Raw genomic sequence first — 18750 nt, 5'->3', positions numbered from 1 at the left:
CCATTCTCCTCCCATAAAATCTCCAAACCAGCAGCCTTGCTAGAAGTAAAATCATGAGAACCTTCAGAATAAGGAAAGACCATTAGGTTCAAATGAGTCTGTTTAATGGTCATAGATCAACCTCTACCTACCCCTCCCTTCTCACCATATCAGTCAATCCCTTTTCTCTCCACAAACACGTCTAATTGTCTCTGACCACATTTATACCGCCTGCTTCAATCTCCTTCAATTCCAGGACTCGATTACCCTTTGGGTGAAACAGCACCCCCCAAATTCCCTTGTTTATCCAAACTTTAATCCATTTTAATTTGTGTCCCCTACGATTCGAACATCTTATCTGAATTCGAAAGACTTAGCAGAGGGATTAGTAAAAACTTTCATACACATGCTTGTTGAAGATGGATCACAGGGCGTGGTAAAGGCAGGGAGCACTGTTGAAGAGTGGATAAACATTTGAAGCAGAGGAAGTCACAGGGCCATCGGGAGAGTGAGGCAGTGCAGTTACTTTTGGATTGCGCTAGCAAGAACCAGCACAGATATGATAGGCCGAATGGCCACCTTCTGTGCTGTAAACGTCTACGGGTTTGTGCATCAACAATTTGCTTTAAAATTCTGAAAGCTTTGATTAGGCCACCAGAGGCATTTCCTCTTTCCCAATAACAAACTGCTGCTACCAGGGAATACCAAGCTGGACAACACCTCACGCTAACCACCCCGATTCCACCTTCCTACAGCACCCGTTACCGTACCTGGTTGGCATCATATAGAAAGCCTTTCCTCAGCTGAAGCAGGGCAAGCCGAGCCAGGACTGAGGAACGCTGAGAGTTCTTGCCGAGCGATACCAGCAGTGTCTTATGAGCCTCTTCGGTCCGACCGAGCTGGTAGAGGGCGTCTGCGGACAGAATTCGGGAGACCTCGTCTGATGGGTCCAGTTCCAACAGCAGCAAGGCCAAGTAATGAACACCCAATGCATCTCTAGGAGAAAACAAATGTGTTGGGATTTAATAATCAAGGCTCTTTTTCCTTTAAAACTCATCAAATGTAGGATATACAGCACAGAAACAGGTCATTCAGCCTAACTAGTCAGGTCAGAGCATTTTTTTGTATTGTGGCCTTATACCTACTGGCCTTGGATCGAGTATAAAAGACCAATATTTGGAATGCACACTCGGGATTGTGAACCCTCACTGACTGGGAGTATACATCAGATTTTCATAGGAGCAATCATGTCATTTTCTACTCTTTAATGGATGGCGAATAGTGGGCAGTACACGTGCTATTGTCCGATGTGCTCCCAGCAGGCAAGGCTCTATGCCAGGTAAACACTTCATATTAAATGCTGCCTCTATAGATAATGCTGCCCCGAGAGGCAATGATATATGTAGAGGAGACAATGGCCTAGAAATTCATTAAGGCGCTGCCAGCTTTGCGCCCAGTTAACGCCTAAAGGGTGATTTTGCGCCAAAAATGAGTTTGCGCAGATATTCAGCGCAGCGGTATTGGCGGCGGTAGCCGTTAGCGCTGCGCCGGCACCGATGACGTCATCGGTGTGCGCAGTGCCCCGGTTCTGCCCCGAAACCGCGCCGATCCCCATATTTAGTTGCGGCCGCCTCCTCCGAAGCGGCCGCAAACAGCGACCAGAAAACAGGGCCGTCCTGCTGCCTTAGTGGGGCGCTTTAAAGCGGAAGGTGCGGCCGGCCGCTTTTGCGGTGGCCGCCTGCCCGCACCTCCTTCCCTAGCCTCCTCCACCCCCCCCCCCCGCGGCATTGCCGGCTGCTTTCCGCGAGCCCGGCACTTCTCCGTGGTGCCGGGCTCATTTGCCGGCACTATCCAGCGGCGAACTCCCCGTTGCAGGCAGCTCCCCCTTAAGAGGAGGAGGCCTGCAGTACCGCAGCCTGCCGCTGCGCAGCGCCTGGCGCAGCGGCGCCAAGAGCGCTGATATTCAGTGTCAGCGCACCAAGCGGAGGCGGGCACACCCTGGTATAGCGCCCGCTTCCGAATTGGGGCACTAACAATGAATATCTGATGATCGCTATAGGCTTCCCGCCCAGCGCTAACTTTTGGGCGCTAGGCAGCTGGCGGGGCCATAGTGAATTTCTAGGCCATTGTATATACTTCGAGAGGCATGGAATACTATAGTGAGGTGCTCTCGATCCCAGATTCCAGAGACCAATGGCAAATGGTGGCTATCCATCCTGCCAGTCTGTTCTGAATTCTCAGGACTAAGAGAGAAAAAAGAAAAATACTAAAGCAACTTGTTCATCTCTCATAAAATGACTAGGGACTTAAAGACCATAGGATTAATGGGGAAATATTGACAAAGGTGAATCAGGAAAGGGAAATTAGCAGATAAATCCATCAACAAAAGACATCAAACCAACGTCCAACTGCTGTCAAGAAAGGAAATGGGATACATTAGATTGTATGTTTAAAAAAGTGTAGATCAAATTTAGACTTTCAGAAGACATCCTACAAAGGTACCACATGAGAGGTTGTTACACAAGATTAGGGCTCATGGGACTGGGGGCAATATATTAGCATGGATTGAGGATTGGTTAACAGACAGAAAACAGAGTAGGAATAAAGGGGCTATTTTCTGGATGGCAGGGTGTAACAAGTGGAGTACCGCAAGGATCAATGCTTGGGCCTCAGCTATTTACAATCTATATTAATGACTTAAATGAAGGGACGGAGTGTAATCTATCCAATTTTCCTGACGATACAAAGCTAAGTGGGAAAGTAAGGTGTGAGGAGGATGCAAAAGGATTGGGCAAGGTGGCAGTTGGAATATAAATGTGGGGAAGTGTAAAATTGTCTGCTTTGGTAGGAAGAATGGAAAAGCAGAATATTTTTAAAAAGGTGAGAGACTAAGAAATTCAGTGATTTGGGGGTCCTTGTACACGAATCACAGAAAGGTTACAGGTACAGCAAGCAATTAGGAAGGCAAATGGTACGTTAGCCTTCCTTGCCAGGAGGCAAGAGTGAAGAAGTCTTACTGCAATTATATAGTGCTTTGGTGAGACCACACCTGGAGTACTGTGCACAGTTTTGGTCTCCTTACCCAAGGAAGGATATACTTGCCTTAGAGGGGGTGCAACAAAGATTCACTAGATTGATTCCTGGGATGTCTTATGAGCAGAGATCGAGTAGAAGGAGCCTATATTCTCTGGAGTTTAGAAAAATCAGAGGTGAGCTCATTGAAACATGCAAGATTCTGAGAGGGCTTGACAGGGTAGATGTGGAGAGGCTGTTTCCCCTGGCTAGAGAGTCTAGAACTAGGGGTCATAGTCTCAGGATAAGGAGTCGGCCATTTAGGACCAAGATGAGGAGAAATGTCTTCACTCAGAGGGTTGTGAATCTTTGGAATTCTCTACCCCAGAGGGCTGTGGGTGCTCAGTCGATGAGTATATTCAAGACTAAGATTGATAGATTTTTGGGCACTAAAGGAATCAAGGGATAGTGCAGGAAGGTGGAGTTGATGTAGAAGTTCAGCCATTAATGAATGCGCGGTTGACTGTACGACCTACTCCTACTTCTTACGTTCTTAAAAGGATGTAATCTGGTCACTTTATAGAGCATTGGTCAGGCCACACCTGGGAGTATTGTGAATCTATGGAACCCTCACTGCAGGAAAGATAAAGTAGAGTAGAATGATTGGTGAACTAGAGAATAAAACAAAGGAGGATGAGTCTCCTTGCTGGAGAGAAAGAAAGAGTGAGGAGCGATACAATTGAGGAAGTCAAATTAATAAGACTTGGAGAGTCAATTAGAACGATTTGATATGGGATATCAGAACAAGGGAACAGAAGTCTAAGCTGAAGAGAGATAGAATTAGGTGGAATGAAAGGAAGCATTACTTCATTGAGAGTGTGGTTGGTTTGTGGACTAGAATACAAGGAGGGTTGCATGGGAAAGTAGCTTATAGCTCACCAAAGGTCAAACTGGAGAAGTACCTGGAAGAGAAACACATTTATTACAACTTCTAGAACAGCGAGAAGGTGAATTAGATCAACCCCATGGTCTCTTCCAGCTTACTATATTCGAAAGCACTTCACATACAAGGAATTACTTTGAAGTGCACGGACTGTTGATGTGTGGACAAACACAGCAATTATTTTGCATGCAGCAAAATTGCACAAAGTGCAATCAGGTGCACGAGCAGTTAATCGGTTTTTGACGAGAGGACCCCCTGTTCTTCTAGGTTGTGCCATGGGATTTATACAGGCCAACAACGTGATTTGCACATTAGCCCTGTTCTTCTAGGTAGTGCCATGGGAATTATACAGGCCAACGACGTGATTTCCACATTAGCAGCCTGCGGGACTATCCCCAGCATTGAGGAAGATTCACAGGCAGATTGGGAAAGGTGTGATTTTGAACCAACTACACCTATATAGTAATTAAATAAAAGTGTTGCTGTCAATCTCCAAATCCACATTCAATACAAATGGAGTGAATTTGGAAAGCAAGAAATCAGTTCAAATTCATTTGTCACTAGAAGCAACTTCACAATGTAACTGGGGGTTTAGCCACAATGCCACCCATCCTCCATACAGTTCATTTGATATCAAAGTAGCTCAGAGATCGGCTTGGCTCAGTTGGTAACACTTGTGCCTCTGGGTTCGAAGTTTCTGGGTTCAAGCCCCAGTTCAAGCCTTAAATGTAGGCCAAAAGTCCAAATGAGTACCAACAGCTGTATGAAGGTGTTATTTTTCTGATGGGACATTAAGCAGAGGCCTTGTCCACCTGTTCAGTGGCTTTTATAGAGCCCCATATGGCACTACTGGAAGACAAACAGGAGATCTAGCCAACATTGACAGTCTATTGTTAGATTTGTTCTCGGGACGTGGACGCCGCTGGCAAGGACACATTTATTGCCCAGCGCTAGTTGACCATGTAGAGTGGGACTGGAGTCACATGTAGTCTAGACTAGGTAGGGATGGCAGGTTCCCTTCAGGACATTCCCACTAGGCTATTGTCTGTAGGACCTTGCTGGTGCAGAATTGCTGCAACATATTCTGCTCTCCAAAAGCAACTAATTTACGTGAAGAACTTGGAAACAATTCCAGATTTTTCCACAGGATGGGGTACAGTAAAGGCGATTTCACAATGAAGCACTGAGCTGCCTTTTGGTGGCTGCACACCCTTTGATTTTTGAAAAATAAAATCACCAGTTACACATTGATTTGAAAGTATAAATTGAAGGATTATTTTGCATGCAGCAAAATTGCACAAAAAGCAATCAGGTACATGAGCAGTTAATCTGTTTTTGACGAGAGGACTCCATTCTTCTAGGTAATGCCATGGGATTCATACAGGCCAACAATGTGATTTTCACATTAGCCTGCAAGACTAACCCCAGCATCAATGATGATCCAGTGCATTTCAACCCAAGCGTGACAGACCCCTGGGCACTTCAAACTTACTCAATGTTTTTAATGTTAGTGGAAAGCAGAAGCTTCTGTCTGTACTCAAACGACGAGAGTGAACGACCAGTGGAGTGGAGCACTGCAGTGTTCATTGTGCGAATGACCCCAATACAGCTTGTTGTCATGCAGTCAGCAGCACTGTCAGAGGTGGCATCTTTCGAATGAGACGTTAAACAGAGCCCCCATCTCACTCTCAGGTGGATGTAAAAGATCCCATGGCATTATTTCAAAGAAGAGCAGGGGAGTTCTCCCTGGTGTCCTGGCCAATATCTATCCCTCAATTAACATCACTAAAACAGATTATCTGATCATTATCTTGTTGCAGTTTGTGGGACCTGACTGTACACAAATTGGCTACCGCATTTCCTACATTACAACAGCAACTACAATTCAAAAGTACTTCATTGGCTGTAAAGTGCTTTGGGACGTCCCGAGGATGTGAAAGGTGCTATATAAATGCAAGTCTTTCTTTTTCTACAACAGATCCAGACATGAGGTGAGGTAACCCCCTAGTGGTGGAGAGCCAAGTTCCAAAGTCACCTTACATGTGCTAAGTGTAGCATGCTTTGGACATCATGTCTCAAAGTACTCATATCCTGCAACCCAAAATGTTATTTTCTGGAAGAAATCTAACTTGAATGATACAGGTTTTTAAAAAATCAATGCATTGACATTGGTTATTAAAAAGCTATACCCTTCTTTGAAAAAATAGCCTTGGTTTCCACGCTCTGCGTTTCTCTTCTTCCTGGCTGACGGGCTGGAGGGTTTTTTCTGCAGGATTTTCTGCCCTTCCTCCTGCAGCACTTTGTACAGGAGGCCTCGCTGGTTCCAGGGAACGTAGGACTTAACAACCAGCGCCGCCTCGTCCAGCCGCAGGCGGCTGGCGGTGATGTAGTCCAGAGCCGTGAGGTAGGGGCTGCCGGCCAGCATTCGCACCAGGCCTCGGCCGCACATGGCCTTGACGCAGCTCCCGGGGTGCGGCAGCTCGTGCTCCAGGATGGCCTGGAAGTCCTCGAGGGCCCGCGTGTGCTGGCCGGCGTGGAGGTGGCAGAAGCCGCGCAGCACCAGGATGGTGTTGTGGTAGGTGGTCGGATCGGAAGCGAGCAGGCGCTGGCACAGCCGGAGGGCGCCCCCGGCGTCGCCCGAGAGCAGCTCGCAGTCGGCCAGGCGGATCCGCAGGTCCCGTCTGGCCTCGGGCTCCAGGTGGAGCACCAACCGGAGCGCTTCCAGGACGGGCTGGAGGAGGTCGGCCCCGCCGTCCGATCTCAGCTCGGCCCGGCAGCGCACCGTCTCCTTGTACTCGGCGAACTGGACCTCGATGAACCGCTTGGCCTGCTCGACGACGACGCCAGCGCTGAAGAACTGCTCCAAGTGTTTGCTGGCGAGACCCGGGCAGCTCTCGAAGGCCGTCGCCAGGTCGTGAATCACCTCCCTCAGGCGGTTGCCCATGGCGAAGTGGGCGGCGGCCCGGCCGATGAGGAGCCGAGCGATCTCCTCAGGCTCAGGCTGGGCCTCGGCGACGAGGCACGCCAAGAGCTTGAGCGCCGCGCTGCACTTTGCCGCGCTTTCCGCAAACCTCCGCTCCCCCAGCAGGCGCGCGGCGCACGCCCGATACGCGCTGACGTCAGGGGCCGATCGGCGCCAATCGCGGGACGAGCCGCCGGCGCACGTCCCTGGCGCGCTGACGTCACGGGGCGCCACGGCCGCCAGAAAACGGCGGCAATCGCGGAGCAGGCCGTCGTCGCGGCCGCCATTTTCAGCGCCCTCTTCGCGCTGGGAGATGTAGTCGCCGAAGGCCCGGACGATTTGCGGCAAGTCTCCCTTCTGCCGGGTGGTGACGAACGCCACGGTCTCCTCCCGCCGCTTGACGAAGGCTTGCAGGTAGTCGACCACCCCGTTGCCCGAGTGTGTCCGGGACAGGACCCAGGCCAGGGCCCGGGTCAGCAGCAGGCCCAGCGAGTGCGCCGGGTGGGCGTTTAGCAAGGTGTTGCAGCGGCTCACCACCTCCAGGTGCCGCCCGCTCCTCAGCAGCGCCTCCATCCTCAGCACCGAGGCCGCCAGGTTGCCGGGGCTGAGCGTCGAGAGGAAGACGGCGGCCACCCCGGCGCTGACGGGCGCCTTGCCCGCCGGCTGAATCGGGAGCCAGCTCTGGCCGGCGCACCAGCTCTCCAACACGGCCACGACGTCGCCCAGGCCGCGTTCCCCCAGAGTTTTCAGGTGTCGGACGGTCGCCTCGGCGCTCTGGCTGAAAGCTGTGGTGTAACAGGCGGTGGCTTTGGCCGGACAGCCGCCCGCAAGGTACTGGTCCCCCTCGGCGCAGAGCTGGGCCGGCAGCTCCTGCTTCGACATCACGGGCATTCCAGAGAGATTTCCATGTGTGCAAATAATTCCGTGCCTGCAAAAGAAAAATGCAAAATCTGCAGATTAGATCTGTAGAAATAAATCACCACAGGTTTTTAAGACCGGGATCGGATGCAGCGCTGGTTTTACTCCCGCCCAATTTTAAGTCTTGGGCGCGGGGTAAAACCGGCTTTCCACCCGATGCTGTCGGTTTCCCACACCGCCAGTTAGGTGACCATTGCTTCCTGAGTCAGCAACAGTCATTTTATGTGCAAGACCCATAGCACCACCAGCACTGAAGAGTACCAGAGATCCCAATGAGCAGGGATCAAGTGACGCCAAGTTAGGTTTTTTAAAAGCCTGTAGGTTGGAGGAGGATTAGGGGTGAGACCGTGGGAAAGAAAGGAGTTAGACTTTTGATGACTCTGGATTTCAACTAGTGAGGAGGAAGGGATGCAAGGCAGTTTGGAGCTTTGAAGGGATAAGAGATTACACTTCAGAGCATTGACCATAAAAGACAAGAAAGGCTACAGCAGAGTGAGAGATGTTGGAGACAAGAGATGAGGGGGGAAATCAGCTATCTGACAAACCTTTTAAAATGAGGAAGCTGCTCTATTTTAAAAGAGGAAGCCTTACCATCAAAACCAAATTTTAAAGGTTAGAACTCAAAGCTACTGAGCTAAATACAGACCAGCATAGGAGTGCTCTGATCTCAACTTGGGGTCACTGCCATAGGCCTCCGCCTCCATGGGATGGGTTGGGAGGCCGAATTCTACTAGCGTTCCTAATTTTGAACAGATCTGGGATAGAAATGGAGGCCTTATCTGTATAGCTCAGTTTCTCACTAGGCAATGGCCTTAACTAAGAAGAGTTCCTTGATTCTGGACAGTCCTTTAAACCCAACTACATCATCGTGCTAACTTTATCTCAGGGCTGCAAGCCTGAAGCGTTCAGAAGATCAGCAGTCTCTTGGCAACAGTCAGGTCGTGAAAGACAAAGTTGACTTCAAGACTCGCTCAACAATCACACATAGGCATAAGTGACGGAGAATGGAACGGTCTCCAGGTGACAGACGGTTGAAGCTATCACCAGACACCACTGCACTTTTGCAAATAAAACATTGCAGGCAAGAGACTGCTGTAATCTTCCTACCTTCCACAACATAAATCGGCACAGCAGCTTAACCCATTCGTTTTGGCTAGCGTTCTGGTGTAAACGGCACTGATGGTGGAATTTCAAACACAATGTAACTTATTTTTTTTAAAACTCGCATTTATATAGTGCCTTGAACGTAGTAGAACGTTAAGGCAGCGCCTCAAAATTAAAATTCTCATCCGTGTGTTCAAATCCCTCCATGGCCTTGCCCCTCCTTTATCTCTGTAACCCTACAATCCTCAGAACTCTGCATACCTCCAATTCTCACCTCTTGTGCTTCCCAGATTTCCTTTGCCATAGCATTGGTGGCTGTGCCTTCAGCTGCCAAGGCCCTAAGCTCTGGAATTCCCTCCCTAACCCTCTCTACCTCTCCACCTCTCTTTCCTCCTTTAAAACGCTCCTTAAAACCTGCCTCTTTGACCAAGTCTGCCCTAATTTCTTACATGGCTCAGTGTCAAATTTTTGACTCAACATTCCTGTGAAGCGCCTTGGGACGTTTTACTACATTAACTGCGCTATATAAATACAAGTTGTTGTTGTAGTAGAACATCCCAAGGCACTTCACAGGAGTGTTTAGATATAATTTAACACTGTGCCATAAGATATTAGGACAGGTTTGATCAAAAGAGGCAGGTTTTAAGAAGCGTCTTAAAGGGGAGCGAGGCAGAGCAATTTAGGGAGGGAGTTCGTGCTTGGGGCCCAGACAGCTGAAGGCACAGCTGCCAATGGTATAGCAAAGGCAATCGGGGAAGCACAAGAGGCTGAAATTGGAGGTCTGCAGAGTTCGTGGAGGATTGTAGGGTTAGAGATAAAGCAGGGACATGGCCATGGAGGGATTTGAACACACGGATGAGAATTTTAATTGAGGTATTACTGGACCGGGAGCCAATGTAGATCAGCAAGCAAAGGGGTGATGGCGAGAACAGGACTTTGTGCAAGTTAAGATATGGGCAGAAGTGTTTTGAATGAACTCAAATTTATGGAGGGTGGATGATGGGAGGTCAGCCAGGGGAGCTGGAACAGTCGAGCTTGGAGTAAAACTCAAAGCACTTGCAACACACTTGATAAAGTAAGTTTGCATCTGCAGCCTAAATCTGCCCCTAAATTGCTGTTAATTCAGCACTAAATTGGTAATCTCAGGCTATTGGATAGCTGCCATAGGAAATGCAACAAAAAAGGTCACTTTAGTGCAGGGGGTTGAGCTTATGAGGCACATTTGCCCTACCTCATCTGGAATGTCTTGATGCCAAGATTAGGTACCTGAAAATAGGAACTTGTTTATTTCTCCAGCGCGAGATCCCCAAAACTTGATGAGCACAAAATAAACCTCAAAGCAATGACGGTATTGTCCATTAGTATGTACATTTGCACAACATCTTCACACTGACTCTCAGCCACAGTAAGGAAGCAATAACATTTGAATAAACACAAAGCATCTTCATGAAAGAGTTAAAAAGGAGCCAAACCCTTCAATTAAAAAGTAAAATCACCAACATTGTAATAATTCTGCTAATTTAAGAAAACAATTTAAGGAGCACATTTTCATGAAAAGGTGTTTGGCAAATTATTTGTTCAGCGAGGTAGAGCCAGAAAAGCAGTGATTCACGTCATTGTTTGGCAGCACGTCACAAGAAAATGTTTTTCCACGCGCGCTCAGACACAATCCCTTTAAATTGTTTGCTGTTACTGTGCTGAAAGCGACACACACACATGGACCTTCTTCCAGTTATTCTCCATCTCCAATTAAAATCAAAAAGTTTGCGAAATGTTTTGTAAAGACCATGCCCCTTTAATATTTTTACTATATACTAAGACCCCCCCCCCCCGATGTAAACTGTAACTAATGATGTAGTTTAAGAAAACTTTTTATGTCTTAGCTCCTTGATGGCCAGCTAGCAAAAAACAACTTATTTTTCCCTTCCTTTCCCAAAGGCACACACTATCTTGAGGAATGGTGCTGCATCCACCAGCAGATCTCCGGACTCTCACCCAAGTGACTGCTCATGTGAAACACTAGAATGCGATTGTCAGCAGGCTATTCGACTGGAGAGCATCACAGCCCAACATAATCCAATCCACAGTTGATGTCTGCACACACTTTCCAGTCGGAGTCAGTGGATAATCAGGACCGGGGACAATGACCGACTAGCCGAGGGCATGAAGTCCAGGTCTAGCCCTCCAACTGCTCCGATGAATGAGCTCAATTAACAGCACAGATCAGGTGTCCTACCCTGTGTGTCTGACCTAGTACACCACCATATTTAGCCATTAGGCAAGTTAGCAACCTGTTTCCAATCGTTTCTTTAATGGACTCCTATTAAGAGCTGCCAGTGTACCTCCAAATGATCTCAGCAACAGCCAGCAATGTACATCTTCAAACAATAAATACAACAAATCACCTCTGGCATCACTTTCAAACTATTCAGACTTATTTCCCTCCAAATCCGGTCACTTCTCTCTCATTTTGTCAATCTCTGACGTGCAATTTCCTGCCGATAAGCTTTCCAGTTATAATTCCAGGAAATAAACCCAGGCACTTTCAGATAAGCATTTAAAAGTGACCAACACTTGGAGACAATTTGGACAGAAGAGCTGATTCTTTAAGGATTATGACAGGTCAGGCTGATCCAGCAAGGTATGTGAGGGGGGTGAGGTGGTGTAATGGCACACACACACACGTGCAGATTTTGATGCTGTGTGTCATGCAGGGTTCAGAGTTTGTACTCCTGATTCCACAACAGTGGAGTTCACAGCTTCAGCCATACAATTAGTGCAGTTTTCAATTATTTGGACAAGGAGGGCATGGAGCTAACAACAGAAGGAAAAAGAAACGAGAAGTGACGAGACTGATTATAACAACGAAGTATTTGAATCTAGCACCTAATCGCGCCACCAAAACACCTCAAAATCACCATGCAATGCACAACTTTTTGAAGCGCACTGAATAATCTTTTGTATGGTAGCAAAGCAAATGTCAATATCCAAGTCAGATATCCAGGCCAAAGCTTCTGGTGCAACAGCGTGGATCTCTTGTAGGCTGCCTGCGAATTTCCTGAGGGCAATGCTCAACGATGTGCTCCAGGGTCGGATTAGGAATTCCATGATGGGGATGCTTTAATCTTCCATCTATGGAGAAGGTGTCAGCATCTACCATGACCGGTTATGAGGCGGTTGATGGTTGTCCACTGTTTGCGAGGAAGGTTTGAGCCTTCAGGTTATACTGTGGGGTCCTCTAAGGAATCCATTCCGTATGTCACAGTTCTTCCAAGCATTTCGCCATCGGTCATCAAGGCTGAGGGGAGATCGCTGAAGGGCTTCTGCGACAGTCCAAAATGGCCACCTAGATTTGAGATGGGTTGGTGGCAGGTTGTTCGGCCTGGGTCAGCATGTCTTGCTGGTGTAGTGGTTGTATTCTCTGGAGACTGCATATTCACAGTGTGGTGGTGCAACGTTTGCAAGCACAGGCAGCCAAGGTGTTGGTGTCGATAAAAGCGCACCAGTGATAATTCTCATTAGAATTCGGCTGGACATCAACGCATTTAACATGTGGACTTGATAGCCATGCAGGTGAGCAGTACTCCGCTGTAGAGTACACCAGGGCGAGTGCTGCCATACAGGGTTTGAGTGTCTGCTCCCCATGCGGATCTGGCAAGTTTCTGGATCAAGTTGACCCTACTTTTTAGTTTCTTCCCAAGGTTCTGGAGATGCTGTCAATATGACGGGGTGCTATCAAGCGTGATTCCTAAATAGGAGGGGTTTTTAACGTGAATGAATGAAAGATAGATTACTTCATCTGTTTTTTGGGTAGTGTTGGTTAACTTAGTTCAATGTCCTCATCGTCTATTTGGCTCGGATCCCAGGAGAACTCCCTGCTGTTCTTCAAATTGGGTCATGGGATCCTTAACACCCACTTAAACCAGTAGGCAGGGCATCTGTTTAATCTCGAATCTGAAAGACAGCACATCCGACAATGCTGCACTTCTCAGTACTGCACTGAAATGTCAGCCTAGACTACCAGCTCAAATCAGGAGTGGTGTTTAGACCCCACAGCCTTCTAACTTAAGAGGCTATAGTGCTACATACGGAGCCAAGCTGACACTTGGGAGGGTGGGGAGAAGAAACTGCAATGATTAAGGCAAATGATTGTGCTGCTGTGTCAGCATATGGACAAATCTTCAAGTTGTCTTCTTAACACAGGTAGCACAATTCTCTCACTCTCCAGTAGTACAATTATCAAAGACGGTCTTTCAAAATGCTGTTTTCTCTTCCATTCCCACTGATCGAGGCCCCGTCACCATTTCTATTGACTTCCACGGATGCTCGACTGCCATTTATTGCATACCTACATATTACTGTCTGTGCCCAGTTCTCCATCAGGCTGATCCTGATCATAGAAAAATAGGAACATAAGAAATAGGAGCAGGAGTAGGCCATTCGGCCCTTCGAGCCTGCTCCACCATTCAATGAGATCATGGCTGATCTTCTACTTCAACTCCATTCTCCAGCCCTATTGCCATATCCCTTGATGCCCTTACTAGTCAGAAATCTATCGACTTGTTTTGAATATACCCAATGACTGAGCCTCCACAGCCTTCTGTGGTAGAGAATTCCAAAGATTCACCACCCTCTGAAGAAATTTCTTCTCATCTCAGTCCTGAATGGCCTACCCTTTATCCTCAGGCTGTGGCCCCTGGTTCTAGACTCCCCAGCCAAGGGAAACATCCTCCCAGCATCCATCCTATCAAGCCCTGTAATAATTTTGTATGCTTCAATGAGATCCCCTCTCATTCTTCTGAATTCAAGAGAATACAGGCGTAGTCGACCCAATCTCGCCTTATACGACAGTCCTGCTACCCCAGGAATCAATCTCGTGAACCTTCGTTGCACTCCCTCTATGGCAAGTATATCCTTTCCTAGGTAAGGAGACCAAAACTGCACACAGTACTCCAGGTGTGGTCTCACCAAGGCGCTGTATAACTGTAGTAAGACTTCCTTGCTCCTGTACTCAAATCCTCTTGCAATGAAGGCCAACATACCATTTGCCTTCCTAACTGCTTGCTGCACTTGCATGTTTGCTTTCAGGTGACTGGTGTACAAGGACACCCAGGTCCTTTTGTACATCAGCATTTCCCAATCTATTACCATTTAAGTAATTCTCTACCTTTCTGTTTTTCCTACCGAAGAGGATAACAGTACACTTATCCACGTTATACTGCATCTGCCATATATTTGCCCACTCACTCAACTTGTCTAAATCGCCTTGAAGCCTCTTTGCATCCTCCTCACAACTCACAATCCCGCCTAGTTTCGTGTCATCAGCAAACTTGGAAATATTACATTTGATTCCCTCGTCCAAATCATTGATATATATTGTGAATAGCTGGGGCCCAAGCACGGATCCCTGCGGTACCCCACTAGTCACCGTCTGCCACCCTGAAAAAGACCCATTTATTCCTACTCTCTGTTTCCTGACTTAACCAATTTTCAATCCATGCCAGTATATTACCCCCAATTCCATGTGCTTTAATTTTGCACACTAATCTCTTATGTGGGACTTTATCAAAGACTTTCTGAACATCCAAATACACCACATCCACTGGTTCTCCCTTATCCTACCAGTTACATCCTCAAAAAACTCCAGTAGGTTTGTCAAACACGATTTCCCTTTCATAAATCCATGTTGACTTTGTCTAATCCTGTTGATATTTTCTAAGTGTCCTGTTATCACATCCTTTATAATACTCTAGCATTTTCCCTACTACTGATGTTACCCATTTTCTCTCCTTTTTTTAAATAGTGAGGTTACATTTGCCACCCTCCAATCTGGAGGAACTGTTCCATAATCTATAGAATTTTGGAAGATGACAACCAAAGCATCCACTATTTCCATGGCTACCTCTTTTAGTACTCTGGGATGCAGATTATCAGGCTCTGGGGATTTATCAGCTTTCAGGCCCATTAATTTCTCCAGCACTATTTTTTTACTAATACTAATTTCCTTTAATTCCTCCTTCTCACTAGACCCTTGGTTCCCTAGCATTTCTGGGAAGTTATTTGTGTCCTCTTCCGTGAAGACAGAACCAAAGTATTTGTTTAATTGCTCTGCCATTTCCTTGCTCCCCATTATAAATTCTCCCATTTCTGACTAAGGGATCTACATTTGTCTTCACTAATCTTTTTACGTACTTTTTACATGTGATGGAACACAGACTAATAATAAATAGCAAGCCTGTATTAAGCAAAGTTTAAAAAGTGAACGCTTCCAACTTATTTTAAACTTTTATCAACCCCATCTAATGCAAGGCATTTAATTCTACAAGAAAATAAAATCACATTTGGGTTAAACCATCAACAGTTTCTTCAAAAATATAGGGGACCCAAACGGCAGGAGAGGCTGGTGTATAATGTCTATGCCCTCCACTTTACCGCAAAGCCCAATAATGAGGGCATGTGATTTATCACTCATCTCTGCTCAGATGCTGTCATTTTTCACTCCCTTTTTAATCCAAATGTTAGCACTTAAATAGCACATTCTACAATATGCCAGAGTGTGTGCAGATTATCATAACACACTAATTCAGTTACCTACCATTAACTTCTACCCTCCCCCTCTAGTCTGTACATAAACCTGTGTTGTATACGAAGGTACAAAGCCCTTCAGCATGGCAGACTCGTCCGAGACATCACTGAACAATCTCTACAAGAAACAGATGGCTCATAGGACAGACAGCCCTTGATATATTCTTTCCTGTGAATGAAAGGAGTTGTGAGGATGCTTGACATACATTGAATTTACTGTTTGGGGGAGGATCCTGTCTTTTGCACTGGCAGGGAATGCAGGATTCTTCAGGGGGGTCAGTTAACAGCAGCTGTGACCTCACCCATTGAAATCGGTAGATTCAAGATTACCCTCACCCTCAGAGAGTCAGGTTGACTGATGACGCAGAAACTTAAATCAGCTGATTTTAATGCAGGTGGAGAGCTTTTAACAGATTCACTGAAGAATCTCCCTCGCTTCAATGCTCCATTTTAGACAAACAGGTTGGCAACAAGGACCCCCAGATTGGATTGTCCTCCATTATTATAATAGGGTAAGCAGTTGGACTCCAAGTTGGAACTGTATTTCACCTTATAATGGGGCCAAGGGAATCAGAAAAATGACAGACTTGCATTTATATACCGCCTTTCACGACCATCAGACGTCCCAAAGCGCTTTACAGCCAATGAAGTACTTAAGTGTAGTCACTGTTACAATGTAGGGAACCCGGCAGCCAATTTGTGCAGAGCAAGCTCCCACAAACAGCAATGTGATACTGACCAGCTAATGTGTTTTAGTGATGTTGATTGAGGGATAAACATTGGCCAGGACACCGGGGAAGAACTCCCCCCACTCTTCGAAATAGTGTCATAGAATCTTTTACGTTCACCCGAGAGAGCAGACGGGGCCTCCAGCATCCCCTCAATACTGCACTGGAGTGTCAGCCTAGATTTTTGTGCTCAAGTCTCTGTAGTAGGACTTGAACTCACAAACAAAGAGGTTTTGAAAGGCTTTTGAAGGAGGAAAGGTTTTAGAAGGGTGTTCAATGGAGCAAGGGCAGTGTGACTGATTGGCTACTAATGCTGAAATGGCAGGAGCAGTAATTCGGTGTGGAGGTGAGGGTTGGGACATATCTCTGGACGAGGGCGCTCATGCAGGGTTGAGCGAGACGGGGGAAATTTGAAGGCAAAGACAAGAATCTTGAAGTCAACGGACTGGAGGACAAGAAACAAGTATATTGGCAAGGATCATCTGGGGGGCGTGGGGAATTTTGAGAGAGAGTACTCGTGGGAGGAGTGTATCTGGGGGCTGATGAAAGAGTTAGTCATTACTCTGGGCAGTGAACCACAGCCTTCACCAAATCGCTCACTTAGATGGTACTATTCCTGCTCGTTCTCTACACTATTAGGATACGGTAGTGGTGCTTAATTCTGAAGGGCGATTTGTACTTGGGTGCAAAACTTTACCGATATAATCCCATAGTTTATACTCAAGCTTTCAGGCTTTGTACTCTTCACCAGCTGTACAGGCCCCTGTCTGTCAGAAGTGCCTAATCGGACTAATTTAAATAGGCCCAATTCACATAAATAGGAGGGTTTCAAAATTGGCTCCAATTCAGGAGCCACTTTGCAGCTCATCCATTTTAATGAGTATTTACAAAAACAGCAGGCAGCAGCATTACATAGAACCCTTTTATAAGCACAGAATGGTTGTCATATGACTGAAATCTTTTAAACGATTACACAGAAATTAAATAAGCAGCATTCATTATGTTTTTAAGAGCATCGATACTGCAGCTCTGCCAGGGGGCACGGGATCACAGAATTACTGCTTTGACCTCATCATGTTGTTCATGGGCAAAGTTTGTAAAATATTTACTAAAGTACACATACTGTAATATTTTAATTTCGCTAGCTGTCACACTTCAGATGTCACATGAAGTATGTGTGTGTTTATATAAACAAACAAGCCCTGCTAGTTTTTCGTAGCTGGGTATTTATAAGCACCGGACGATCTAGAGAGAGGCACAATTGCCCTCAAGATATGTTCAATCGCCAACTGACTTCAGGATGTGCCTATTCAAAGCAAGTGAACCTTGTTAAAGGGACAGACCAGATTTCACGCTCCAGTTGAACAGTAGAATAATACACGATCTGATGCCACCCCCCTCCCTTTAATAAAGCTGGGTAATAAATGCTGGCCTGGCCAGCGACGCCCACATCCCAGGAACGAATTAAAAAAATCACCGAATTACAATGAGCACCAGCAGTGTTTATACATTAATATAAAAATAACGAAAAATTCAGCAGGCCAGGCAGCATTGCCTCTTATTCCATTGCTTCCCTTGCCTGCACTGCAAGCAAATCTGTAACCCTTCCCCCTCCACTATTTACATTCCAGTTATGTCCGGGTAACACATTCCTGATTAGAACTTTTTGAATCAATGAATAGTTCATCAACGGGACTGTTGGAGTTGACGAATGACCGCACCGGAAGCCCCACTTTACCATCGGTTGAACAGGGTGACCTTTCTGCCGTCCAATGGCTGCTGATACAAAGTTTTTTTTTAAAAACACTCACCTCTCGAGCAGATCAGCTAAGGGCGTTTACATTTCATAGACGGACGTGAAGCTTTGCTAGAACAGGCTCCGCCTTTATCTTTTAAGCCTTGTTCCTATGCTGCGTGCAACGTTTTTTTTTATTAATTGCGGTCTTCGGATCCAATTCGATGTCAGGTGCCTTGCTGTCGGGGGTTTCCCCCTTCCCGTTGGAACCTCTCGCTTCCACACAAAATTGCAACAAGCCAGCTGATGGATTTCAGCACCACGTGCCTCCCGTTGCCATGGCTGCAAATAAACACAAAGCGGCGCTGGCTTTCCTGTCTGAGCCAAATTGAAGGTTTGCCATTAGAGTCCAATGGGAACAAGATCATCGCCCCCATCATTAAATAATAACAACCCATCTTCCTCTACAGTTACATTGATAGATCTGCTCAGTGTTGCTGTCTGGCACTTTGAAAGAAAAGAAAGGCGAGGGATACATATAGCGCCTTTCACAACCTCAGGACGATCCAAAGCACTTTATAGTCAATGAAGTACTTCTGAAGTGAGGACACCATTGCAATGTGGGAAACGCAACAGCCAATTTGCACACGGCAGGGTCTCATAAACAACAATTTGATCTTTTTTTAAAATTCGCTTATGGGATCTGGCGTCGCTGGCAAGGCCAGCATTTATTGCCCATCCCTAATTGCCCTTGAAAAGGTGGTGGTGAGCTGCCTTCTTGAAC

At 46.6% G+C, this 18750-nt stretch overlaps 1 protein-coding gene and 1 long non-coding RNA gene across 2 annotated transcripts in view; one reads left to right on the top strand and one right to left on the bottom strand.

The window, feature by feature from the left end:
- The window catches only part of ttc34 (tetratricopeptide repeat domain 34), a 90532-nt gene extending 72222 nt beyond the window's left edge, over nt 1–18310 (bottom strand). The window contains exons 1-3 of the mRNA XM_085967285.1: nt 18043–18310; nt 6124–7824; nt 750–975 (exon numbers count right to left, since the gene is read on the bottom strand). Of these exons, the coding sequence (XP_085823411.1) occupies nt 750–975; nt 6124–7787 (1890 nt within the window). The 5' untranslated portion in view covers nt 7788–7824; nt 18043–18310. The remainder of the gene's footprint in view (nt 1–749; nt 976–6123; nt 7825–18042) is intronic.
- Nucleotides 7072–11720, top strand: LOC147100741 (uncharacterized). The gene is made up of 2 exons (XR_015073555.1): nt 7072–7310; nt 10857–11720. It is a non-coding gene; the product is annotated as an uncharacterized LOC147100741 (long non-coding RNA).
- Nucleotides 18311–18750: the final 440 nt, after the last annotated feature.

Source organism: Somniosus microcephalus, chromosome 25 (assembly GCF_052327205.1).
Source record: "Somniosus microcephalus isolate GS21.2 chromosome 25, FLI_Smic_1.0, whole genome shotgun sequence".
NCBI classification, from domain to species: Eukaryota; Metazoa; Chordata; class Chondrichthyes; order Squaliformes; family Somniosidae; genus Somniosus; species Somniosus microcephalus.
Note: the sequence above shows the minus strand (reverse complement) of the source record. Positions and strands in the feature narration are given on the sequence as shown.